We start from the raw sequence: 27,669 nt of genomic DNA, 5'->3' as shown, positions 1-27,669 counted from the left end.
CCAGGTGCCCGCAACTATTTATTAGTGACTATGGGCAACAAATCTCCCGAAAATTCCTCTCCATTTAAAACAACTGAAATCGCTGGTGCTATGACCAACATATCGATAAGTCGCCCAAAATTGCCTCTGGGGGAAACTTCGGGCCACTTAGCAATATGTTGTTTATAGCACCAGCCATTTCAATTACTCCCCAAATTGAGAAACATTTTCAGGAGATTTGTCGCCTGCATTTGCTCAAAAATAGTTGCAGGCGACAAATCTTCCCTTAAAGCAATACTTCTCGATAAAAATTCAATCTTCTGAATAGAAGCAGTAAAATGTGCAACTGTATGTTCACCAATAAAACACCCATCTTCAAACATTAGGGAATGGAGAGAGCACTGTTTGACACACACACAGAATGGTGACAGGCAGGGGTCAGTGGCAGAAGGTTCACTTGACCAGGGACACCTCTAATTTGCAAACTTCAGACCTTCTGACTCTTGTATTTGACATGAGTCTTTTGGTACCCTATGTACATTAAAGTTCTGAGACATTCTGAATCCTACTTTGTGGCTACAGACAAAAGAACTCCACGAAGCAGATGCGACTTCCAGTAGAGTGTGGATCCTTACCAGCACCCTGTCCACCAGCAAGGTGGTGATCATCGATGCCAACCAACCGGGCACCCTGGTGGACCAGTTCACTGTATGCAATGCTCATGTCCTATGCATCTCCAGTATACCAGGTACAGGAAATAAACAACTCCTTTAGCCCAATACATAACGCCTCTGTTCAGTTCATTTTAGAGGACTGTACCTTTTACATACAAACGTTAAAGGGGATCTATCGCGAAAATTAACATTTTATATAAGCTTCCTCATACTGAAATAAGAAACTTTCTGAATACAATCAATTGGAAATTCTGCATTGTTTCTGAAATAATCAAGTTTATCTTCACTATCCCTCTCTCAGCATCTGTTTCTCTTCATTTTCTCTTCATGCAGCAGTTGGGTGTCAGATATTCATTGACAGTTAGATCCAATATATCTTATAGGGGGCTCCTTTTGAATAGAAGATATATTAGAGCTCACTCTATTAAAATCACCAGACATCATGTCTCAGAATTTGTGCAAAAGGCAGTTATTTTGTTAGACTTCCTTTCCTAGCAGATGTATTAGAGCTCACTCAAATAACTGATTCCAGTACAAACAAAATCTAACAAAATAACTGCCTTTTGCACAAATTCTGCATGTAGAGAGACATGGGGGCAGATTTATCAAGGGTCGAATTTCGAGTGTTAAAAAACCCTTGAATTCGACCCTCAAAGTAGCGCAAAATCGTTCGATCAAACAATTCGAACGATTTTAAGCAATCGATCGAATGATTTTTATTCGATCATAAAAAGTGCCCAAAACCTATATACAATGTCCCCATAGGCTAACATTCAATTCGGTAGCTTTTATTTGGCGAAGTATTGAAGGATTTTTTAAAGAGACAGTACTTCGATTATCGAATGGTCAAAGGATTTTTACTTCGAATCGTTCGATTCAATCGAATTTGACCAATTCGATGGTCAAAGTACCCTAAAAATTACTTCGAAATTTGAATATTTCTGGATTCGAACTATTCACTCGAGCTTAGTAAATCTGCCCCATGATGTCTGGTGATTTTAATAAAGTGAGCTCTAATACATCTTCTAGGCAAAAGGAGCCCCCCTATAAGATTTATTGTATTATTCACCTGACACCCAACTCCTGAATGAAGACAGAATAAAGAGAAACAGATGCTGAGAGAGGGATAGTGAACATAAACTTGATTATTTCAGAAACGATGCAGAATTTTTAATTGCTTGTATTTAGAAAGTTTCTTATTCAGAATGATGAAGCTTATATCAAATTTAAATCTTCGCGATAGTTCCCCTTTAACTGATATTTTTCAATGGTACATTGTTCCATTTCACTGGTGGTCTCTATAAATAGCAGCAGGTCAGTTCATCTTGTTCAGAAATGCACTTTTCATTTAGCGGATGTGAATCTAATGAAATGCTGCTTTGTTCTGAAAATAATGGTCTGTGTACTTTTTAGATTTTTTTTTTTTTAAAGTTTTTATTTTTCAGTTTTACAACAAAAAAAACGCATAAAGTTAGAGAAAGGAAGAAGGAAAGAAAGAGAAAGAAGAGAGAAAAAAAAGAGTAGTCTCAAGGGCTAACCTGTACCCTACAGGATGTGTTCAATACATGTGTTCACATCTGTAACATCCCACTGAACCTTTTACCTTTCTTGAGCCATTACCCATGCCCCCCATACTGCATCGAACTTTCGGGGACACCCTCTAGCAATATATGTAAGTTTCTGCTTAGTAAGGGAGTCATTTATCAGCTGTTTCCAGAAACTAAGAGTAGGTGCAGTTATTGATTTCCATTGTAGTAAAATCGCTTTTTTAGCATAGTACAGAAGCTGTAGGTAACATAGTTTCTTGTGAGAGCCTATTGTAGAATCTGTGATAATACCAAAGAGGCAAGTAAGAGGAGAACGGATATTGGGCAGGTCGAGGTCTATAGCCATATACTGTAGTACCTCAGTCCAAAACCCTTGCACTTCGGTGCATTCCCAAAACACATGCAAATAAGTACCAACAGAGGTTCCACATTTTGGACAAACATCAGAGCCCGTAGGATGCAATTTGGCTAATCTATATGGAGTGTAGTATACTCTATTGAGAAATTTAAGTTGTATAAACCTATCTCGCATTGAAATCGTTATCCCAGGTACTTGTTGAAGTGCATCGTTCCACATTTCGTCATCTAGTTCAGGAATATCCCTACACCGTTTCTGTTTGACTTTTTCCAATGGGTTAGGGCATGCCTGCAGCAAAATTGTATAGCACCATGAGAGTGGCTTTCGCAGGTCTGCCTTAAGTAGATATTTTTCTAGAGTAGATTCTTTCAGTTGTATTGGACGAGTAGGGAATTGTATCAAAAAGGCATGTTTTAACTGAAGATAGCGGAATATCATGTTAGACGGGGGATTAAATTCTTGTTTTAAACTTGGAAACTGTTTAAGATTCCCACTGTCCACAACATCCTTCAGTTCTTTAACACCATGGGGCAGATTCACTAAGCTCGAGTGAAGGATTCGAATGAAAAATACTTAGAATTTCGAAGTATTTTTTGGGTACTTCGACCATCGAATTGGTTAAATTCGTTCGAATTCGATCGAAATCGAACGAAATCGAACGATTCGAAGTAAAAATCGTTCGACTATTCGACCATTCGATAGTCGAAGTACTTGCCCTTTAAAAAAAACTTCGACCCCCTACTTCGGCAGCTAAAAGCTACCGAAGTCAATGTTAGCCTATGGGGAAGGTCCCCATAGGCTTGCTAACCTTTTTTTGATCGAAGGATTTTCGTTCGATCGTTGGATTAAAATCCTTCGAATCGTTCGATTCGAAGGATTTAATCGTTCGATCGAACGAAAAATCCTTCGATCGTTCGATCGAAGGATTAGCGCTAAATCCTTCGACTTCGATATTCGAAGTCGAAGGATTTCAATTCGAGGGTCGAATTTCGAAGTATTTTTTACTTCGAAATTCGACCCTTAGTGAATCTGCCCCCATGTATTGCCCAACAGCTAACCTCAGGGATAAATTGAAATTGGGGCAGATTATTATTACTTTTTAGATTTTTTATTGCAAAGCTCTTACATCACCTACATTTGTTCAGAATGTGCTGATCTCACCATGTTCTACACCTACAGCTGCCAGTGACAGTGACTATCCGCCAGGAGAAATTTTCCTGGAAGGGGACATAAACCCAGAGGACTCGGGAGACACTGATGGAGTTCTGGCTGGAATCACACTGGTAGGATGTGCCACAAGATGCAACGTGCCACGGAGCAACTGCTCCTCTCGAGGGGACACTCCTGTCTTGGACAAGGGGCAGGGTGAGTGACAGCTGACTGGACTGTTTAGAGCTCACGATAAAATTGTTTTACTAGTACTGAAGGCCAGATGATTTGCTAGTTATCACAAATGACTTCTCAGGATATGCAAAATCATTCGATTTTATAGGGATGAATATGGTTAATATGGCTAAAGATCACCCAAATTCTTTTAGGATACATATGGTGAAAGAGTGATATCTTGATTTGGTACCATTTGTTATAGATAGAATCCTTCTTGCCAGAAGATTGGAAATGCATTCCTGGACTGGAAATGCATTCCTTTGGGCTCTATCCAACTGGAACAATTGTATTTAGATATTTAATGGGATACTGTCATGGGAAAACATGTTTTTTTTTTAAAACTCATCAGGTAATAGTTCTGCTCCAGCAGACTTCTGCACTGAAATCCATTTTTCTAAAGAGGAAACAGATTTGTTTATATTTAATTTTGAAATCTGACATGGGGCTAGACATATTGTCAGTTTCACAGGTGCCCCCAGTCATGTGACTCTGATAAACTTCAATCACTCTTTAATGCTGTACTGCAAGTTGGAGTGATATCACCCTCCTCCCTTCCCCCCAGCAATCCATCAGCAGAACACTGGGAAGGTAACAGCTCCCTGGTAGATTAAAGAACAGCACTCAATAGCAAAATCCATGTCCCACTGCGACTCCTTCGGTTACATTGAGTAGGAGAAACAATTGCCTGTCTGAAAGCAGTTCCATAGTGCAGCACTGTCTCTTTCTGAAGGCAGAATGATCTAAGGTGGCTGCCTACACAACAATATTACAGCTATAAAAATATATATTTGTAGGTTCAGTAATTACATTTTACATGGTAGAATGAGTTGTTTGCACTGTCAACAGTGTAATTTAGAAATAAAAACTAAACCATTAAAATAATGACAGAGTCCCGTTAGGCATAAAAGTAGTTGCCAAGAGGAATTACTCACTAGACCATATTGATCTGTCATATTTGACTTCATGCCGTCACAGGAGAAGTTTCCACCGTCAGCAATGGGAAACTCAACCAGCACCAGTCAGCTGAGGAAGCCACCGAAGCCTTGGAGGTACCAGAAACCTCTGCCACCGAATCAGACCCTGCTCAGGTACGGCCTGGGCCATTGACAGAACACGTGTTTACTGACCCAGCTCCTGTGACAAATGGCCGGCTGTGCAGGTATCTTGTCTTCTGTTTATCTTTCTTCTACACATTACACTGCCTTTCCATGTGTGTTCCTGAGACCAGCACACAACTAAACGTAGTGCAATTGGAATATTTTAGTTAGAATAGTTATTCATGGTGCACATCAAGGAGTGGCTAAGAATTGTACTTAAAGGACAACTAAAGCCTAACTAAAGAAGTAGCTAGAAATGTTGTACATTATGTTCTGAACTTTTGTACCAGCCCAAGGCAACCACAGCCCTTTAGCACTGAAGATCTGTGTCTCCAAGGATGCCCCAGTAGCTCCCCATCTTCTTTTCTGCTGATTCACTGCACATGCTCTGTGCTGCTGTCACTTACTGAGCTTAGGGACCCACTCACAATATACAGTACACATAGAATAGAAATGTCACAATATAAGGCTGATTAGTAATTAATACAGATAATTACTACATGGCAGCACAGAAACCAGTGCAATTAGCATCAGAATTTAATAATCAGCAAACCTGTAGCATCAGCTTATATTACAGGGGAACCTCATTTTCTGCTGGATAATTAGTGACGAGCCCTAAGCTTAGCTTCTCAACAGCCAATCAGAGCCCACTGAGCATGTGAGTGTCACAGACACTTTCCAAGATGGTGACCCCCTGTGACAAGTTTGAAGTCCTGGATCGTTGCTGCTATTGACAAGCTGAAACTTTAGGCTGGTGCAATAAGTTCAGTATATAAAAGATGGTATTTTACAGTAACGTAACTGGAGGGGGACGGGCCCTGGTGCGGGACGTGCCGCCGGGCCCCCGCCTCCCTCGGTACCACATTATTTTACCCAAAATCGGCCGATGCGGCCGGAAATCGGCAGTGCGCAAGCTGCCGGGGGGCCCTGAGGGGGGTGCGGGCCCTGGCCCAATTGCAGCTCCTGCTCCCCCGGTAGTTCCACCACTGGTATTTTAGCCATATTCATTTTTAGGGTTTAGTTGTCCTTTAACTATTAGATACTTGCATTCATAGTAATGTCTCGCCAGCATATTGGGGGACATAATATTGTGCCGTTATCCAAATGTATGATGTATATTTCTTCATCTGCCTTTGTTTTCCATTTCTAGTGAAAATGGCCATCTGAAGCCAGAAGTCAACACAGCACCTCAAGAGACTGAATCAAACCAAGAGGCCTCCACAGGAACCAGCGCAGCCCCCACCATGTGGTTAGGAACACAAAATGGCTGGTAAGGACTCCAGGACTCCACCATGTTTCAGGAGGAATTTGTGAGGAGGGCAGCATTCTTCTACAGGTGCTCATAGACGTAGAGATCCGCTCGTTTGGCGAAGTCGCCAAACGAGCGGATCTCTCCCCAACTTGCCAACATTGAAGTAGCCGATATCGGGCTGATCTGATCCTTGGCCCTAGGGCTCAACGATAGGATCATAATGCATCCAATATGGGTGGTTTTTTAACCTGCCCAATCGAGATCTGGCCAACTTTTGGCCAGATATCTATCGGGAAAGCCCGTCGGATGGCCCCACACATGGGCCAATAAGCTGCCGACTCAGCCTGTCGGCAGCTTTTATTGGCCAGTGTATGGGGGCCTTTAGGGGTTAACTTTTGAGGCAGGACACAGTTGCGCAAAAACATAGGCAAGACAAGTTGATCCAAGGACTAGTCCGCCATTTTGGAGTCAGAAAGTAATTTTTTTCCCCCTCTGAGGCAGTTTGGAGAGGTTTCAAATGTTTTTTTTTTTTGCCTTCCTCTGGATCAACTGGCAGTTAGGCAGGTTAAAATAGAGTTAAAAGGTTGAACTTGATGGACGTGTGTCTTTTTTCAACCTAACTTACTGTGTTACTATGATATCTGTGCCCTGAAGAACAATAAAAAAACAGATGACTATACAGTAACTTTGTAATATCTGAACCCAATCCTTTTCAGAGCAATGTGTCTGTGGATTCTGCTTCTTGTTTCTTATTTCCATTTTTCTTTATACCAGGCTCTATGTTCATTCTGCCGTTTCTAACTGGAAAAAGTGCCTGCACTCCATTAAGTTGAAGGATTCCGTGTTGAGCCTTGTGTAAGTGTAAACCTGCCAGCTTTCCCTTTATATGGGGATTATATACTACTATTACCAAGCAGTTGAGTTACATTCAGTCTGACACAGAGTAGAGGTGGGCTCTGATATCCTTTCATCTCGATGGCTTCATACAAGCAAAACTGATTGATTTGTAGTCAGTATTAAGCCTGTATATAGTGGATAATGTACCCCCTACTGTAATTTATAAAGATATTATAAGTCACCGAGGAGTTATGTGACCATATAAAAGCACAAGGCCGCAGGCCGAATGCTTTTATACAGGTCACATAACTCAGAGAAAAAAGCAAAAACAGCGGAGCACCGGGGAGTCCAGTAAAAGTATAAAAAGTTGAAATTTTATTTAATATACATATAAAAACAAATTACAGCAGAAGTGAACCCTGGCTGCCAACTTTCAACTTTTTATACTTTTACTGGACTCCCCGGTGCTCCACTGTTTTTGCTTTTTTCTGGAATGAATTGACCACATGGGATGGCGGCGGGGTGTGCAGCACGATGAGCCCAGTGTCCGTTAAGTGCTCTCACTAAACTACAATTTTTCTGGACTTCACATAACTCCGAGGTGACTTCTGATATAAATTTCTAGTAGGGGGTACATTATGCATTACAATCTAAATTTTGTGGGGGGGTCGGAGGGGTCGGCGTTGAAATTTTGGTCGCCGTTTCAGACGTGCGTCGTCAAATTCCGACACGATGCGTCAGATTCTAACGCAATGCGTTAAATTCGACGGCCTGGGGGCCCCTGTTATAAATGGCGCCTTCCGATGTCAGAACGCGCCGTTTATAAGGATATAATTTACAGTCTGGTCCCATAGGGAAATGACCAGACTGTAGATTATAATATATATAAACATATTCAGTTTAGTGGGATTGAATTTCTAGCCTAACATCTCTAGCCTAACATCTTTACAATTTCTAGGCTAACATCTTTACAAGTGTTAGGGTAGAACAGCAGGTAAAAACTACATTACATCCAACGCGACGCAACTGTCGGATGAGGACGCAGAAAGCAGTGTCTTCATCCGACAGTCGGACCGTGTAGTTGTTACCTCCGACTTTTCATTCAGTCCAATTATTGTCGCATGCGTTTTGTCGCCGGGCGTGGATCCGACGAAAAACAAATGCGACAAGTCAGATAGAGTCACACGCGTCAAGAAATAATTGGACTGAATGAAAAGTCAGAGGTAACAACTACACGGTCCGACTGTTGGATGAAGACACTGCTTTCTGCGTCCTCATCCGACAGTCGCATCGGATGTAATGTAGTTTTTACCTGCGACTTCATTCAGTCCAATTGGAATCTTGACGCCTGCCTCTCCATCCGACTTGTCGCGTGCGTTTTGTTGCTGAGCGCCGGTCCCACGAAATACGCTCATGGAGTTCTACCCTTATTTGTGTCATGAGTGAGGCTCTGGCCGGCAGAGAATGCTGGGAAATGTAGACGGGAACAGTTTGAGAGCTGCAGGCTGGACACAAAGGGGATCATTTATTAAAGCAACAGTAATACCAAAAAATTTAAATGTTTTAAAAGAATTACAATATAGTACACAAAAGCCATGAATATCTTGTAAATTATATCCTTATAAACAGTGACTAGTGATGTCATCAGTTATAAACGGTGAGTAGTCATGTCATTTTGGTCACATGACTCACTAAAACTTGTGTATTATAATAAATAAAGTACCCCTTCGGCCTTGTGTTTTTATATGGTCATGAAACTCCTCGGTAACTTATAATATCTTTATAATTTACAATAGGGGGTACTTCATTCACTATATAATGTACTGTTACTAGGCACTGGTACAACTGGTGTATTTGCTTCAAAAACTCTACTATAGTTGATATAAACAAGCTGCTGTGTAGCCATGGGGGCAGCCATTCAAGCACAGGATACACAGTAGATAACAGATAAGTACTACTATAGTTTATATAAACAAGCTGCTGTGTAGCCATGGGGGCAGCCATTCAAGCACAGGATACACAGTAGATAACAGATAAGTACTACTATAGTTTATATAAACAAGCTGCTGTGTAGCCATGGGGGCAGCCATTCAAGCACAGGATACACAGTAGATAACAGATAAGTACTACTATAGTTGATATAAACAAGCTGCTGTGTAGCCATGGGGGCAGCCATTCAAGCACAGGATACACAGTAGATAACAGATAAGTACTACTATAGTTTATATAAACAAGCTGCTGTGTAGCCATGGGGGCAGTCATTCAAGCACAGGATACACAGTAGATAACAGATAAGTACTACTATAGTTTATATAAACAAGCTGCTGTGTAGCCATGGGGGCAGCCATTCAAGCACAGGATACACAGTAGATAACAGATAAGTACTACTATAGTTTATATAAACAAGCTGCTGTGTAGCCATGGGGGCAGCCATTCAAGCACAGGATACACAGTAGATAACAGATAAGTACTACTATAGTTGATATAAACAAGCTGCTGTGTAGCCATGGGGGCAGCCATTCAAGCACAGGATACACAGTAGATAACAGATAAGTACTACTATAGTTTATATAAACAAGCTGCTGTGTAGCCATGGGGGCAGTCATTCAAGCACAGGATACACAGTAGATAACAGATAAGTACTACTATAGTTTATATAAACAAGCTGCTGTGTAGCCATGGGGACAGCCATTCAAGCATAAGACACATAGTAAATATCAGATACGTTCTGAAGAATCCCATTGTATACTACAGAGCTTATCTGTTATCTGCTGTGTATCCTGTGCCTTTTCTCCTTTTTCAACATTGAATGTCTGCCCCCATGGCTACACAGCAGCTTGTTTATATAAACTGTAGGAGAGTTTTCAAAGCAAATACACAAGTTGTACCAGTGCATCGTAATCCGTACAGTACATTTTCATTACTTTAGCACACTTCCATTTTTTGGTGTTACTGTTCCTTTAAAGCCCCATAGGGCAGCTGCATCGTTCATCGTGTGCTGTATATAAAAACCCTGGCACTTACTTGTGCAGCATAGCAGTACGCCCATTTCTGTGGCCACGCCCCCTAATTACCATGTTCATTTTACTAAATTTGGCAGATTATGGAAACTTTGAACACATTTCTATGATTTTTATGTGTTATTATAGTTTTGCTCATGAAAGTGAATTGCCCTTTAAGCTGCAAGTAAGTTTCCCCAAAAGACCTGCTTATCTTAAATTGTTACAATTGTTTCTTTGCTTTTCTTAAATTGTTACAAATGTATCTAAGTGCATCTGCCACATATTCTGGGCTCTCTACCAAAAGCCAATTAAGTTTTAGAAACTCTGTATCTTTGTCTGGCTGTTCAGTGCAGGAGCTCAAAGAGAAAGGCAGGGCATTTTAGTAAGAAACCCAAGACTGCGGGTTGAGCTGTCAAAATTGGGACTGTCCCGCGAAAAACGGGACAGTTGGGAGGTATGCTGTTATAGGCTAAATTTCTTAACTTTATTTCTCTGCAGACATGTTAAAGGGCGAGTCCTTGTTGCACTTGCAGATGGGACACTGGCCATTTTCCATCGGGGAGAAGGTAGGGTTTTATTTTGTCTATGTTGCTTTAAACGAGTACAAAAATGTATATAGAATGGTCCCTCTTTATACCGACTTCTTAGAACACAGAACAAGGATGATTATACATTCTAGAGAATTTACTTGCATTTAGCAATAGGGACAGAAAAAAAGAGGCAACACTGTATTAAAGGAACAGTTCAGAGTAAAAATAAAACTGGCTAAATAGATAGGCTGTGCAAAATAAAAAATGTATCTAATATAGTTAGTTAGCCAAAAATGTAATGTATAAAGGCTGGAGTGACTGGATGTGTAACATAATAGCCAGAACTTCCTGCTTTTCAGCTCTCTTGGTTTCCACTGATTGGTTCCCAGGCAGTAACCAATCAGTGACTTGAAGGGGGGGGGCATATGGGTCATAACTGTTGCTTTTGAATCTGAGCAGTTATTTTAAAGTTATGTCTCATGTGGCCCCCCTTCAAGTCTCTTACTAACACAGAGTTAGAGAGCTGAAAAGTAGTGTTCTGTTAGACATCCAGTCACTCCAGCCTTTATACATTATATTTTTGGCTAACTAACTATATTAGAAAGTTTTTTTATTTTGCACAGCCTATCTATTTACCCAGTTTTTATTTTCACACTGAACTGTTCCTTTAACCGTACTGATCTAGAGCAGAAAACATTATAAAATGACTCCCTTTTACAGACAAGCAGTGGGATCTCAGCAACTACCATCTGATGGACCTTGGGCACACACATCACTCCATTCGCTGCATGGCCGTAGTGTATGATCGGGTCTGGTGTGGGTATAAGAACAAAATACATGTAATCCAGCCCAAAACCATGCAGATAGAGGTAAGTAAGAACATCATTTAACAATGGAGTGACAGTTTTCTATTGGCAGTAGGAGAAACTATGCGTCATTTACAGACATGAGCTGGTGGTGCCAATCTCCCTCCCAAGCACAAGATTTTAATGGAAATCTTACACTGTCTAACACCATCTGGGCTTGTGTTTGTGCATCAACAATCACATTAATTAACACGTGTAGCAGGCTGATGGGTGTGTTCATCATATAGTAAATCAAGTACCCCCTCTTGTAAATTATAAGGATATTATAAGTCACAGAGGAGTTTCATGACCATATAAAAACGAGGCCAAAGGCCGAGTGTTTTATACAGGTCATGGAACTCCGACGTAACTTCTAATATCCTCATATTTTGCAACAGGGGGTACTTTATTTATTATAATACACACGTTTCAGTGAGTCATGTGACAGAAATGACATCACTACTCACCGTTTATAACTGATGACATCACTAGTCACCGTTTATAAGGATATAATTTACAAGATAAATTGTAAATTAGATTCATGGCTTTTGCGTGTTATATCATTATTAGGGATGCACCAAATCCACTATATAGGTATGGGATCCATTATCCGGAACCCGTTATCAAGAAAGCTCAGAATTATGGAAAGGCCCCTTCCCATAGACTCTATTTTATCCAAATAATCCAAATTATTAAAAAAGATTTCCTTTTTCTCTATAATAATAAAACAGTAGCTTGTACATGATCAAAACTAAGATATTATTAATCCTTATTTCAAGCAAACCCAGCATAATGGGTTTATTTAATGTTTAAATGATAATCTAGTACTTAAAGTATTAGGGATGCACCAAATCCAGGATTTGGCCAGGGCTTTGCCTTTTTTTCCAGCAGGATTCGGGTTCGCCGAATCCTTCTGCCCGCCAGATTCGAATCCTAATTTGCATATGCAAATTGGGGCAGGGAGGGTAATGGTATGACTTTTTGTCACAAAACAAGGAAGTAAAAAATGTTTTCCCACCACTAATTTGCTTTGATTCGGGGGTTCAGCCGAATCCAAAATAGTGGATTTGGTGCATCCCTAATGAAGATCCAAATTACGTAAAGATCTATTATCCGGAAAACCCCAGGTCCCGAACATTCTGGATAATGGATCCCACATCTGTATTTGGGATTCGGCCTAATCTTTCATGAATCTTTTCACGCCAAATCCACTATTTTATCTTTTGTGAAAGATTTAGCCGAATAATGAACCCAATCCAAACCCTGACTTCAATATGCAAATTAAAGCAAGGAAGGGGTAAAGAAAGAATATTTTAGAATTATTGTTTTAACTTCCTTGTTTGTGTCATGAAAAGTCACATGATTTTTAGGATTCGGCCGAATCCAAATCCTGCTGAAAAAGGCCGAATCCTGGCCAAAACCCAAATTGAATCCTGGATTCGAGTGCATCCCTAATCATTATCATGACTATTAAATTGCCTTTTATATGATCTTTCTGTGAGTGCAAGGGGCCTATGTATAAAACATTTTGGTACTATGTAAAGGTTTTTCCAGTTTGTCAAAATTATACTTAGGTCATTTTGTTCTCACATTACTGAACAACACACTACTGCACAATATAATATTTTGTAGAACCATATGTTGTTTTGCTTAAAGACCATTGGTTTTCATTTTTTTTATAGTTTTATAATTATTTGCCTTTTTCTTCTAACTCTTTACAGCTTTCTGATGGGCGTCGCTGACCCCATCTAAAAAGCAAATGCTCTGTAAGGCTACACACGTATTATTACTTCTACCTTTTATTGCCCGTATTTCTAGTAACGTCCTCTCCTATTCATATTCCAGTCTCTTATTCAAATCATATAAATACATGGTTGCTAGGGGAATTTGGTCCCTAGCTACCAGATAAAGAAAATTGAAGAGCTGCTGAATAAAAAGCCAAATAACTCAAACACCACAAATAATAAAAAAATGAAAACCAATTGCAAATTGACTCAGTATATCTGAGTCTCATACTACTGAACTATATGTAACAGTTACAGCATATTCAGGCCATAAGCCTGATGATAACACAAAACATCAGAAAGTGACAGTTTTGCTTTATATCTTTATACAGAAATCGTTTGATGCTCACCCTCGCCGGGAGAGTCAGGTACGGCAGCTGGCATGGATTGGAGACGGGGTGTGGGTGTCAATCCGACTGGACTCCACCTTACGGCTGTACCACGCACATACCCATCAGCACCTTCAGGATGTGGATATTGAGCCTTACGTGAGCAAGATGTTAGGTGCGTAAACCAGGGATCCACAGAATGAGATAAAAGAGGCAGTATACCGCCTTTTTAACATTAGGAGGCAGATTTATCAAGGGTCGAAGCGAAAATTTAAATTTTTGAGTTTTTTCATGGCCAAAACTGTCAAATTCGACAAGGGAATCGTTAAAATTCGATTCAAGTTTTATTTAAAAATTCAAATTCGATTTTTCGAGATTTATCATACTCTGGCCCTTTTAGAACTCAAATTAGACTATTCACCACCTAAAACCCGCCGAACTGCGTCAAAGAAAGACGTCCTGGGATCGATTTGGAGTTGTTTGCAGCCGTCTTGACTTTGATTTTATTTAAACTCGATTCTTATTCAATTCGAGTTATCGGGTCGATCCTATTCACCGAGTTCTGAAAATTAGATTTTTTAAAAATTTTTTTAGATTGGTCGAATTGCGAGTTCATGGGAGTTTCTGGGAGTTTTTAAAAAAGCTTTGACCTTTGATAAATGTGCCTCTAGATCAATGAACAAGGGCTTGTGTAGAACATACTGTTTTCATCAACTTTCTAAATACAATACATTAAATATTCTGCATTGTTTCTGAAATAATCAAGTTTATCTTCACTATCCCTCTCTCAGCATCTGTTTCTCTTCATTCTCTCTTCATGCAGCAGTTGGCTGTAAGATAATCATTAAGTTAAGTCATCAGTTAAGGTGGCCATACATGGAGAGATCCGCTCGTTTGGCGATGTCGCCAAACAAGCAGATCTCTCCCTGATATGCCCACCTTGAGGTGGACAATATCAGGCTATGATCGTGGGCCCTAGGGTCCAACGATCGGATCCTAATGAATAGTAATGGGCGGTCGCATCACAGGACCGCATCAACGAATAGATGCGGCCGCGATCCGACGGGATTTTTCGTCCCATCCGATCGAGATCTGTCCGACTTTCGGCCAGATCTTGATCGGTGAAGCCCATCGGGGGGCCCCATACACGGCCAATAAGCTGCTGACACGGTCTGTCGGCAGCTTTTATCAGCCCGTGTATGGCCACCTTTAGATCCAATATATCTTATAGGAGGCTTCCTTTCCTAGCAGATGTATTAGAGCTCACTCAAATAACTGATTCCAGTACAAACAAAATCTAACAAAATAACTGCCTTTTGCACAAATCCTGCATGTAGAGGGACATGATGTCTGGTGATTTTAATAGAGTGAGTTCTAATACATCTTCTAGGCAAAAGGAGCCCCCCATAAGATATATTGGATTTAACTGTCAATGAATATCTGACACCCAACCCAATATGTCTGGCTTTTGTCATTTCTTGCAATAAACAGGGCAACATCTGAAACTGAAAGTCACATTCTACTTCCTGTTCCAATGAGCTCGATCAAAACAGATCATCATTAGTTTCATGTCGGAATCACTTTAGGGGATTTGGTTGGTTAAAATGTTTGTGGTTTTCTGTGTAATTGGCAGGGACTGGGAAATTAGGCTTCTCCTTTGTTCGGATCACAGCGCTGCTAATTGCCGGCAATCGGCTCTGGGTAGGCACAGGCAATGGAGTGGTCATCTCTATCCCGCTGACAGAAAGTAAGTCATACAATTCAAGCACTGATTATTATTATTGTTTATTATTATTATTCTTTTTATTATTATTATTTTTGTTATTATTATTATTATTATTATTATTGTTATTGTTATTATTATGTCCAGGTAATGTGCTTTCGCCATATTTACTCTTGATTCTGTATTCACACTGCTCTAACCCCAGATAGGTCATGTTTACATATAAGTAAGCAGGCAGACTAATCATTATAATGTGTAGTGTTGTGTACAAATGAACTGTTAATCAATTATGCAGGGCAGTCCAACCTCTGGCTTTTGCTGGCAGGCTTAGATGTAACCAAACCCCTGCTTTATTCACTTTTGTTTGCCTGTAGGTTTTCTTTATATGGTTGTAATCAGGACCGCCATCAGAAATCGCAGGGCCCCGTACGACAAAATTTCCTGGGCCCCCTGGGCTGCGCCCACCGCAAGCCCCACCTACAGGTCCGCCCTCCCCACCACACAGTAAAAAAACAAAAAAAATATTGGTGGCTAGGGTTCCCACATGTTAATAAAAAATAAAAAGATATTTGTGGTCAGGGCCCCAAATAAAAAAACATTTGTGGCCAGGGCCCCCCCATTAAAAAATATTGGTGGCTAAGACCCCACATGAGAAAAAAAAAATTGGTGGCCAAAATTGGTGGCCAGGCCCCCCCCCCCACATTATAAGAAAATTAGTGGCCAGGGCCCCTTAAACGTCCATGCCTTCCTGAAGTTAGCAGCTCTTAGAAAGATGGGGGCCCAGCTAATCAAGTAAGTGTGGCGTGGCCGAGCCCCCCTTACCCTCGGGGCCCCCTACAACTCTCCCCCCTGTCCCCCCCTGATGGCTGCCCTGGTTGTAATAACCCTTATATTAACAAATGGGCATTTAAGTACAGGTATGGGACCTGTTATCCAGAATGCTCGGGACCTGGGGCTTTCTGGATAACGGATCTTTCTGTAATTTGGTTCTTCATGCCTTATGTCTACTAGAAATTCATTTAAACATTAAATAAACCCAATAGGCTGGTTTTGCTTCCAATAAGGATTAATTGTATCTTAGTTGGGCTCAAACACAAGCTACGGTTTTATTATTACAGAGAAAAAGGAAATCACTTTAAAAAATTTGGATTATTTGGATAAAATGGAGTCTATGGAAGACAGCCATTGCGTAATTCGGAGCTTTGTGGATATCGGGTTTCCGGATAAAGGATCCTATACCTGTACCATGGAGCAGAAAGAATTGGATTCTTATGTGGTCACAGTTGTATTGTGAAAATGATACTAACACACAGTTACACTGAATTGCACTTAGATGTGCAAATTACTGGAATAGGATATTTAAGGGGGGCACTCAGCTTCAAACTTTTAGCGGGTTATTTATTAAAGTCCGAAAAATTCACGTTTTTTTTTACTATAATATGCAAATTTGTAGTGGAAAAAAACCTTGAATTTTCCAAGATTTATTATACCCCAAGGCTGCAAAAAGTCCCAATCTGAAAATCCGCCATCTCAGACCTGCCAATGTTGTATATAAGTCAATGGGAGAGGTTCATATCCTATTTGGAAGTTTCTGTAGTTTGCGCTGGAATTAACCCGAAAATCCAACTATTTCGGGCTTTTCAGGCAAAAATCTGAAAAAAGTGGGCTTTTCGGGGAAAAAGCCTGAAAAAAACCATTCTGAGGAAAAAAAAGTATGAGTTTTCACTCGATTTTATTGAGTTTTTCCCCGATGTGATTAAATTTTGTTTTTTAATAATATATAAGGTTAAATCATGGATTCTAGTTTAGTCTGACTTTTGGTTGAACTTGATGGACGCGTCTTTTTTCAATCTAATTTACTATGTTACTAACTTCTGAAAAATCGGAAAAATGTGGGCTTTTCGAGAAAAAGCCTGAAAAAAAACATTCAGGGAGAAAAATGTGAAAAAACGTACGATTCGGGTCTTCACTCGATTTTATCGAGTTTTTCCCCGATCCGATTAATTTGAGCTTTTTTAATAATAAATAAGGTTAAATCATGGATTCTCGTTTGGTCGGACTTTTGGTTGAACTTGATGGACGTGTGTCTTTTTTCAATCTAACTTACTCTGTTACTAATTAAAATAATCAGAAAAATTTGGATTTTAATAAATAACCCCTTAGTGTGTTATCGAATGTCTAATTCCTAGAAACGTTGACATTAATATTCATTAATTATTTAGTAAAGTCTTTGTTATCATAAGGTCTCACTTTATGTCTATTTGGCCACTGTGATTTGGTGTAGAAAGTGCTATTTTATCTCTGTAATGTATCAAACTTATTTATATATTTATAATTCATTGGCAAATAAAGCCCCAGCTGTAGGCTTGGTTTATTATGTTATGGCATGGAGCTTCTGTGCTGCTTCCTATGGTTGGCGGCTTATATTTCTCTGTTTGTAGTTCAAACCCTTCCCTTTATATTTTGTTGCTGTCTCCCTCTAAACGTGGGGCATATGCAGTAGACTAATAAACCAAATCTACATCTAAGTGAGGATTTGCCTGCCCATTAAAATATCTACACCTTATAAAAAGAACATGCCCATGTTATTCCCACAATGCAAATTCCTGAGAATTTCTCTTTTGTTATAAGCACATGATTTAGTATTTACTTTGGGAAGATCTTGTGAATAATTTCTTTTCTTTTTGTGTTCTCCACACGCGTACCCTTCCTTCCCTGGCTTCTCCTTCTCTTCCTAATTTCCCTATTTCTATCCCCAACCTCTCCTGACCTCCGCTAGCGGTAGTCCTACATCGGGGGCAGCTGCTGGGGCTGAGGGGTAAGTTGAAGATCTGCCAAGTTCCACCTCATCCCATCCTTCTCCATCTGAATCTTTTCATCATCCTTCAACATTCATGAGATCACAGAGGCTTAAAGTCTCTGACTGTTTGTTGGTGGTGGGCTCCATGTTGTTTGGTTGGATGTATCAAATAGTCATGTGCTGAATTCAGCGGTTTTTGATTTTGGCATAATACCAAATTCTCCATCAATGATTTGCCCAAAAACCTAATCCTAATGTGCAAATTAAATTTTCAACAAACTTTACCCCCCCCAAAATGAAATAGTAGAAAAAGGAGGAAAAAATCCCAAATCCCTAATGCCTGGATTAGCATTCATAGAAAAGAATTCCACTTGCTTTTCCTTTACATTGGAAGTTACCTACTTTATAAATGACCTACAGTCAGGGCCTACCAACGGGGTACGGGGGAGCAGCGTTAAAACTATGTACTGCCCCCCTAAACCTTCAGAGGGGCCTGGGCACACAGCAACTCCAACCCAGTCCTCCTACCATCTGCCCCCCTATTTGTGTCTGCTAAGAGAAAGCAGTTGGGGAGCGGGAATTTCATAGAATTTTTCCCCATCTGGGCCCCTCTCTTCCCAGGACCTGGGTAAAACAGATCAGGGGAGGGATTAGGGTACCACCCAGGGTCAGAAATCTCACTGCATGGAGGTAACATGCTAAGTTACGGTATCTCTGTGTTGCTCTTCTCCTTTTTGTTGGATCTGTAAATGGTCCAACAGATCTTTGGCTAGATCAGTGGCGTAACAGGCTCAGCATTTATACAAATGTTTTTTCTCGTTAGCGTGGAGCTCACCGATTGGTTCTAGATGGTCACGTACATCCTGGCAATGGAACCTTATACAGAACCACAAATACAGACTTCTTGGACATGTTTTTCAGGATTAATAAATTCTTCTTTTATTTGTAAATTCAATCAATCAAAATCTTTATTGTCAATATGCTTGTTACAGTATATTGAAATTTCCGTTGCATCCAGTGCATTAAGCAACTACTACTGAAGCGTTTCGTGCCCCCAGAGTATACCTGAGGAAGTGCCATGGGGCACGAAACGCGTCAGTAGTAGCTGCTTAATGCACTGTGCCATTGCTGACATGCCTTTACTGTACTTTACAAATAAAAGAAGAATTTATTAATCCCGAGAAACGTGTCCAAGAAGTCCGTATTTGTGATTCAGCATTTATACACTACATGTGTCTTAGAGGAAAGGACACCAGTGATACACAGATGATCAATTACAAAATTCTTCATAGTCATACAAAATTTTGCATAAACTAAAGCAAAACTTCACATACTCTATAATACTTAGTGCCTCCCTTGGTTTTACCTTTTTTTAACAAAGACCTTATATGTCTACAGCCAACAAGACCTCACCCACCTCTGGAGAAGGAACGCGGCCTGGAGGAGTCATCCACGTGTACAGCGATGAGAACAGTGACAAGTCCGCAGGCAGTTTTATCCCATACTGCTCCATGGCGCAGGCCCAACTCTGTTTCCATGGACACCGGGATGCGGTTAAGTTTTTTGTATCTGTACCAGGTGAGGGCGTGTACTGAGTGGCGAGAAACTGAAGATATATACTTATTAGTACTTTTATTTGTACTAAAACAACATTCTCGTGATTTTTTTGAAAAGTGTCGTACAATTAAGTGTTCCTGGAATGTGTATTTATAGGGTTTGTGCAGATATTTCTTTCTAACATGCCTTGTTTTCTTCCAGGGAACGTGCTGGCTACTCTGAATGGAAGTGTGCTCGACAGCCCTTCAGAGAACCCTGGGACCCCTTCAGCTGAGACAGAAGAGCAAAAGCTTAAAAATGTCCTGGTGCTAAGTGGAGGAGAAGGATACATTGATTTCCGAATTGGTGAGTGGCCATTTCTAAGCTCAGTGCAGTCACCTTCCCTTGAGAAGGGACCAGCTAGAAGTCGGTGATGAAGAACGTTCAGACATGAGGCTGCTGTTGTGACATCTCTATCGTTACACACCTTAAACTAGATTAGAGATGGCCAACTAGTGGCTGCTCAACCGTTACTAGGAGGGATGATGTATTTAGACACAACCCTTGAATCAGAGAAATGCTGTCCCTGATTAATGGAAGAAGAATCTAGATCAGGGCTCTTCAACCTTTTTTACCCGTGAGCCACATGCAAATGTAAAAAGAGTTGGGAAGAAGAATAAAAAAAGTTATTGGGGTGCCAAATAAGTGCTGTGATTGGCTATTTTGTAGCTCCTTTGTGGACTGGCAGCCTACAGGAGACTCTGTTTGGCAATACACATGGTTTTATACAACCAAAACTTGCCTCCAAGCCTGGAATTAAAAAATAAGCATCTGCTTTGAGGCCACTGGGAACAACATCCAAGGGGTTGGTGAGCAACATGTTACTTACGAGCCACTGGTTGGGGATCATTGATCTAGATTGATCTTTTTGAGACAAGTCACACAACTAGCAGGATCAAATCTGTTCTCAAATGGTGAAAGGAGAGCTGTAATCAAAATGACACTTTTTTAACTGTCCAGCCACATTTCTGTATTCCTTTCTAAACTCTGGAGTTATATAGCACTGCTTGGTAAACAATTAAAATCTCTAAACCAGAGGTTCCAAAACTGTAGGACTGGGGAGGGGCAGCCTGATGTCCAGTTGGGTTAGATTTGGGTAGAATGCCTTTATGTTCTCCCAGCCTGAATCTCAGTTATGTTAGGATTTGGGGTAAACACCTGTCATAGATACCCTTAAAATCATGGCTGATAGAGCAATGGTTTCATATACCTGTAATCTTGTGCTAAAAGAGGGCCATGCCCCAATGTTGCACCTCAAAGGGGATCTTGAATCAAAAACATCAGAAACCCACCATCCTAGACTATTGTTTCTAAAGTTTTAAGTCCATTTAATTAAAGGAATATGCATTCAATTTAATTGTATGCATATATGTATGCTATGATTTACAAGGCACAAACAGGGGTACAGTTAGTATCACATCAGCTAATAAAAAAAGAGTAATTAAAGACAAAAGTGCTAGTTTTTTCGAATGAGAGCTTACGATATATGTGAAAACAGAGGTGCCGTCACTGTTTATCCGCTTGGAAAGGGTATGGCTGCAGGAGCTGAACAAAACACTCATCCAAGATTGATTTCTTTCTACAGGGGATGGGGAAGATGATGAGACCGAAGAACACCCTGCTGATGGAAACGAAACGAAACCAGTACTTTCTAAAGCTGAACGAAGCCACATAATTGTTTGGCAGGTCTCATACCTGCCAGAATAAGATCAACCAATGTTGAATCAAGCCCCAGAATGCCAAGACACCCCCTGCATCCCTTTTATACTGGAAAAACAAAACTGGAACTTTAATCTTGCATCATTTTACCTCCTTGTCCTGAGTGGGCTCCTTGCATCCAACCCTAGTTTCCATAAACTATTCCTCTCTTCAGCTTCATTCTTGGTGGAACTTTAAAGATGCCCAAGCATTCTCTGTACTCTGCTCTTTTTCTGCTGCATTAAGCATCACTATTTTCATTTTACAAAATGTATCTCATGCCAGAGATCGGTACAGTAATGTTGCCAAAGAGCAAAGGATTCCACCAGTCCTGGTACAGAAATGTATTGATAGGGTGTATTGGCCTAAGACAGAAAGCCTGAAGCCTATCTCATATCTTATGGCACATGGATACAGCTGGACCCAAACCTAAAATCCACTTTCTGAGCAGGCAGCAATTTCTAGAAGAACAGGTTTCTAGAGTTACAAACATGGCACTTGGATGGAATCATTTCTTGCCTTGTACAATTGCTCAGAACTTTTGTGCAATAATCTGTTAGTGTAGATATATCTACTGAAAGGCTAAAGGCTGCCAGAAAGATAGGCACACTCCTATTAATATACAGAGTTTGCACTTTCCCAGCTGACCAATGCAATATGGCCTCCAGCCTCAAAGGAATTCCATGGCCTTAGACCGGACTGTGCATTATAGACCTTCTTTCTTGCAGCCAAGATAATAAAGAGGCAGCCACATAATGACAGTATTGCAAATTATTTTTTCTCAAATTGCTTTTTTCTGTGTACCCAATCCAAAAAAAGCGCTGCAACTACTTAAACTGTTCAACCCCTTGGTTGGCAATCGGACCAGCAATTTTACTAGGAGTAGAAGGTTTCCCTACTGGCAGTTCCCAGATATAATAGATCCAGCACTAAATGTGATATATCTTTGCATGAGCACTCAACCTGCAGGTGCCTGCCTAATAAATACAAAGCCTTTGAAATGGGACGCCCTATGTATTAATATCAAGCTCCTCTTTAAAAAGAAGCACCTATGCTTTGGAATAATCTGCAATCGTAAGCTCGTTATTGTGCTATAATAAAGCTACGCCCCTTTGTAATTTGGGGACTGAAACATTCTAATTTAAACTGCTCTTCTCCCTAGATCATGCATGTAATAAAGGTGCCTGCAAAGCATTAATATGACAGGCACCTCTGGGGGTGCGGGGGATAACAAGAAAAGCACATTCTTGTAGAATAATGAGTAATTGGCTCTTACATTGGGGTGTGAAACCTGCAGAGACTCCTGGGAGACGTTGAGAGGTGTAGTTTGTCAACATCTGGAGATTGGTTTCATCTAACAGTTCTACCCATGGCAACGACGTATGTAAAGATTCCCTGTATGTGTCACAAGGGGACTGTCCAACATGTCTCTTTCCAGGCTTGTAAACTCCGCTGTGTGTTGTTTGTCCTTCTGGTCATGAAGTTGGCATTATGTAAAGAAAGCTGTACCAATAATTCCCTCTGCTTTTCACTCTCTCTCTCCCCCTTGTGACATCAATACTCTGTAATTGTTATGTATCTAATAAATGTATGACAAATAGAGATTTCTGGCAGTTTGTATCTTTTTCAAGTGTTGCTGTTGGATAACGTTGGAAGCAGCTCACCGGCTCAGGATGGAACGGCTTTGTGAGACCTGGGAATTCCCATGTGAGTCTTCATTCTATCAACTTGCAAACTACTCAGTCATGCCGAGTCCCAGACAGAGAGAAGGAGCTCAAACTGGAAACCTGTAGAGCTGGCACTCAAATAAGGCAATCCTTCCACCAGGCAAAAGTAAAAGCCACCGAAGACTTAATTAATGTCACAAAAGAGCAGCCTTCCGCGTTTCATGTTACAAACACTTAGGAGCAGATTTACCGGTATCATGGGAGTTTTTTATAACTCCAATAAACTCCCATGAACTCGAAAATTCGACCAATCAAAATTCGTTTAAAAAAAATAACATTTTCCGAACTCGGGTGAATAGGATCGACCCGAAAACTCGAATTGAATTTGATTCGAGTTTTAAAAAACTCAAATGTCAGGAAGGCAGCAAACAACTCCAAATGGATCCCAGGACATCTCCCATTGACTAAAACAGCAATTCGGCAGATTTTAGCTGGCGAATAGTCGAATTTGAGTTCTTAAAGGGCCAGAGTATGATAAATCTCGAAAATCGAATTCAAATTATAAAAGAAAACTCAAATTTAATTTTAACAATTCCCTAGTCAAATTTGACAGTTTTGGCCATAAAAAAAACTCACAAATCTGAATTTTTACTTCCACCCTTGATAAATCTGACCATTAGGGCCTTATCTATCAAAATCCGAATTTTTTATCCTGGTATGGATTTTTGTTTGTCATTCTTCATTGTATTTACCTAAATTCAAAATAAAAATATTTATTAAAAAAATCTGAATTTTTCTGATTATTTTAATTAAAAAAGTCAGACCAAACTAGAATCCATGATTGGACCTTATTTATTATTAAAAAAAAAGCACGATTTAATCAAATTGGGGGAAAACAGGAACAAATCCAGCAAATATCCGATTTGTACATTTAAGTTTTTTCCAGAATCCCTCAATTTTTTCAGGCTTTTTCCCAAAAAGTCAGAAATAGTCAGAGGTCCTGGATTTTCAGATTCTGACTTTTTTCATCCTTGGGGAATAATAAATCTCAAAAAATTCGGATTTTATAGAAAAATAACTCAAATTCGAGTTCTTGGCATTCAAACTTTAATAAACAACCCTCTTAAGCTGGCCATAGACGCAAAGATCTAATCATAGGAATCGAGGATTTGTACGGTTTTCGGACCGTGTGTGGAGAGTCCCGACATTTTTCGTCCGACGGGGATCGGTCGTTTGGTTGATCGGACAGGTTAAACGATTTCTGTCGGCTGCCGATAATATCTCTGCATGTATTGCTGATTGTATGATTTTCAGTGGTAGACTGTCACTAGTTTTGGTCGGACATAACTATCGTACGATTGCTGTCAGGGGCAGAACATCGGCTGATCTGTTCTTTTACTACTTTATTTGATCGGAATGGTTAGTGGCAGGTCGGGAGATGGGGGAGTCCGACCGTACATTGATTTGTACGATCGGATCTTTGCGTGACGTCTGTGGCCAGCTTTAGTAAGAGGCTCTGTTCAGCCTAAAACTAAGTGAGAGGGGAGTTCTATCCACTCCCTTGTTGAAGGACTGGACTGAGAATTAAAATAGGCCCTGGCATTTCAGGTCTACAGAGGCCCAACCAGCCCTCACAGGCCCACTAAATAGTGACTTTCTATGGCACCTTATAGCAGCCCCTCTAGCATTTGCCAGAACCCACAGATTGCCAGTCTGTATCTCAAAAATAGAAAAATATGTGTTCCTCTTTAAGGTGTTACACTTCATTTGATGACTTTGTATGTGTTAAAAAAGAACAGTAACATGGAAACAGAGATGATTTTAATAGGAGGTTGTGTCTTGCAGAACATCTTCATCAGAGTCACAGTAAGTAACATCTTTTATTCGCTAATATATATTTCAGATCAAACTTTGTGTAAACAATTGTTTTTTGTCAGGTGTACTTTCCTAACAGCTTCCTACCAACTGAAACCATTTATTAGGTTTCAGACCCCTTATTAGCACTGGAAACCAGGTTGCGACCCTTCAGATCACTGTATTATGCTCTTTTAGAATCTGTGTAGAAATAAATTACGGTGGTGTGGCTCAAATTGAAAATAGGTAAAACGTTCCACTTTGAGTGAGTTGTAGACTTGGGGGGGAGGTTATTTATCAAGGCCCGAATTTATCTTGGTATTTCTAAGTTAGAAATCCGATTGCCCGAATGGACCTTATTTATAAAGAAAAAAGCCTGAAAAAATAGCAAACATCGGCACTTTTCCCCGAAAACTCTGAATTGTTGGGCGTTTTTTGCTCAGAAACCACAAACTCATCGGATATCGGTACGGATATCAATACAGACACTGGGACCTTCTCCATTGACTTATACAGGACCTCAAGAGCTTTTAGATGCCGGGGTGTCGGATTCTGAGTTTTTAGACCATCGGACTTTAATAAATCTCGAAAAATTCATAGTTGTTTTTTTTTTTCCTTCGAAAACTATGAATTATTCGTACCTTGATAAATAACCCCCTTGATGTTGCTAGTAAATTGTAAGAACAGCAAATTATTATAGGCATAGTTACATGCAAAGCTTGCGTCGGTTCACGCCCTATCGACAGGTGGATTATCGCTCAGGGGAACAATCGTTACTCCGCAAATTCACTTAAGTGCAAATTTTACCGAAGGTTTTCATTTGAACATTTTTTTTACCATTTATGGGGTATGTCACATTTATTTTAAGGTGGGCTCATGTCCAGGACATTAGAGGATCTCTTTTGCCTTTATTTTGCTTCCTTGGACATTTGTAATAATAAGTGGCCACTTAAAGCATTTGCACCAACAGCTGTAATAAAGACATGTATATATATATATATATATATATATATATATATATATATATATATATATATATATATATATATAACCTATATATACCAGCGCTATTCAAATTGACTTAATCGTAAGTATACTAACGAAGTTTCGCTAGGCAGAAACGACCGTTAGCGAAAGTTTACTATGAAATGCTCACACTGACGAATTAACGTTCGAGAAACTTTGCCAGTGTTCAGCTGCAGAGACGCAACTTCGCATTTTAGTGAATTAGCGTAGTGGTAGCAAATTTGCACCTGGTGAAGTGGCGCAAGGTGTGGCGAAAATTGGCCCTTTAGTGAATTTCCCAACTACTTTCTATTTGTGACCATTTTTCTAATATTGAAGTGTAACGTTTCATTTCACCTTCTAAAGAAGCTGACTCTTTAGGGTAAGGGCACACTGGCAGATTCGGGGAGATTAATCTTCGGGGCAACGATCTCCACGAACTGCCTTCCCCTACCTTCCCCCAGGGTATAATGAAAAATCGGCGGTTATTCATTATAGCTGGGGGAAGGCAGTTCCGGGAGGCGATTTGTCGCCGGCGCGATTAATCTCCCCGAATCTGCCCATGTACCCTTACCCTCAACTGTTCTAAATTAATACATTTAGTTGATACATTTGTTATCTTTGTCCCTGCTGAGCAGAATCTCTGTGTTTCATTAAATTAAAGGCGGCTGTTAGAATTGATACAATAGTTGCTGATATTCAACAGATACTGCTGAGAAATGTATCAACTAATTGTAGCAAATTGTACCAGTCCAGATGCTCCTGGATCAATGAGCTGCCAGAGTGAGACACTAGAGACAGGAACATTCTTTAAACTTAAAACTTGAATTTTGGGAAAACAATAAAAAATAAAAGATGGAAAGCAACTGAAAAAAGTCTTTGTGAACAACAACTGAAAAAGGTGTTTGGAAGGTGAACAACCCCTTTAAGTATAAAAAAGAATATCAGGTGGAGAACCCCATAGAACTAATCTTGGATTTTCAGTAACTGGATCCCTGAAAGTTGCCACTAGAGGGAGTTGGAACACCAGGAGCTGTACTTGGGCCAATACACCATTGATAAAGGGCCCTGTGAGGTCAGAAACATTGCCTGTCTACTTTGCATGAGCCAATACAATTGCACAACTAAAGAATTGATTAATTTCATCAGTGTGCAGCAGCCCTTTGGATTGTATCCAATCATTCTGTCTAACACAGCCCATACCTGTAATAAGTAAGGTTGTAACTGAATAATGGGATATATAGAATAGTTTGTGATGGGCAACCTTTAGTAAATAAAGGTTGTAAGCGAATAATGGTATATAAAAAATATATTGTCACGGGCAATAAGTAGTAAATAAAGGTGGGAACCGAATAATGGGATATAAAGAATAGATTGGGCTCAGCAATTGTCATGTGCGGACCGGCCCAACCTCGCACCCCCCTTTCCGGGTCCTCGCCCTGCCCCTTTTGTGATGTCATCGGTGGGGCGGGTCTATAATAGGAACCCGGAAGTTGGGAAAAGACCGACTTGCACATCACTACTCAGTGGGGGTCATTTATAAACTTTGCGCATGGCAGATTGGTTCGCAAAGTGAATATATTTGCCCTGCGCATGGTTATATTTATGAAGCTGAATAAGAGGATGCAAACAGAATTGCGAATGTCTATAGCAGCTTTTTAAATGTCACAATTCGCAAATTGCGAATATTTATGCGCACACTCAAT

General features: G+C 40.2%; 1 protein-coding gene across 1 annotated transcript in view; it reads left to right on the top strand.

Annotated features, from left to right (window-relative positions):
• mapk8ip3.S (mitogen-activated protein kinase 8 interacting protein 3 S homeolog) overlaps nucleotides 1–23,039 on the top strand; it is an 80,794-nt gene extending 57,755 nt beyond the window's left edge. Inside the window, exons 20-32 of the mRNA XM_041578107.1 lie at nucleotides 562–727; nucleotides 3,738–3,923; nucleotides 4,920–5,103; nucleotides 6,192–6,311; nucleotides 7,068–7,148; nucleotides 10,631–10,698; nucleotides 11,383–11,531; nucleotides 13,624–13,795; nucleotides 15,254–15,367; nucleotides 18,123–18,161; nucleotides 19,542–19,721; nucleotides 19,902–20,045; nucleotides 21,325–23,039. Of these exons, the coding sequence (XP_041434041.1) occupies nucleotides 562–727; nucleotides 3,738–3,923; nucleotides 4,920–5,103; nucleotides 6,192–6,311; nucleotides 7,068–7,148; nucleotides 10,631–10,698; nucleotides 11,383–11,531; nucleotides 13,624–13,795; nucleotides 15,254–15,367; nucleotides 18,123–18,161; nucleotides 19,542–19,721; nucleotides 19,902–20,045; nucleotides 21,325–21,446 (1,725 nt within the window). The 3' untranslated portion in view covers nucleotides 21,447–23,039. The remainder of the gene's footprint in view (nucleotides 1–561; nucleotides 728–3,737; nucleotides 3,924–4,919; nucleotides 5,104–6,191; nucleotides 6,312–7,067; nucleotides 7,149–10,630; nucleotides 10,699–11,382; nucleotides 11,532–13,623; nucleotides 13,796–15,253; nucleotides 15,368–18,122; nucleotides 18,162–19,541; nucleotides 19,722–19,901; nucleotides 20,046–21,324) is intronic.
• The last annotated feature ends 4,630 nt before the right edge of the window (nucleotides 23,040–27,669 follow it).

This window comes from Xenopus laevis, chromosome 9_10S (assembly GCF_017654675.1).
Source record: "Xenopus laevis strain J_2021 chromosome 9_10S, Xenopus_laevis_v10.1, whole genome shotgun sequence".
Lineage (NCBI taxonomy): Eukaryota > Metazoa > Chordata > Amphibia > Anura > Pipidae > Xenopus > Xenopus laevis.
The sequence above is the reverse complement of the archived record's forward strand: the minus strand, read 5'-3'. Positions and strand labels throughout refer to the sequence as shown.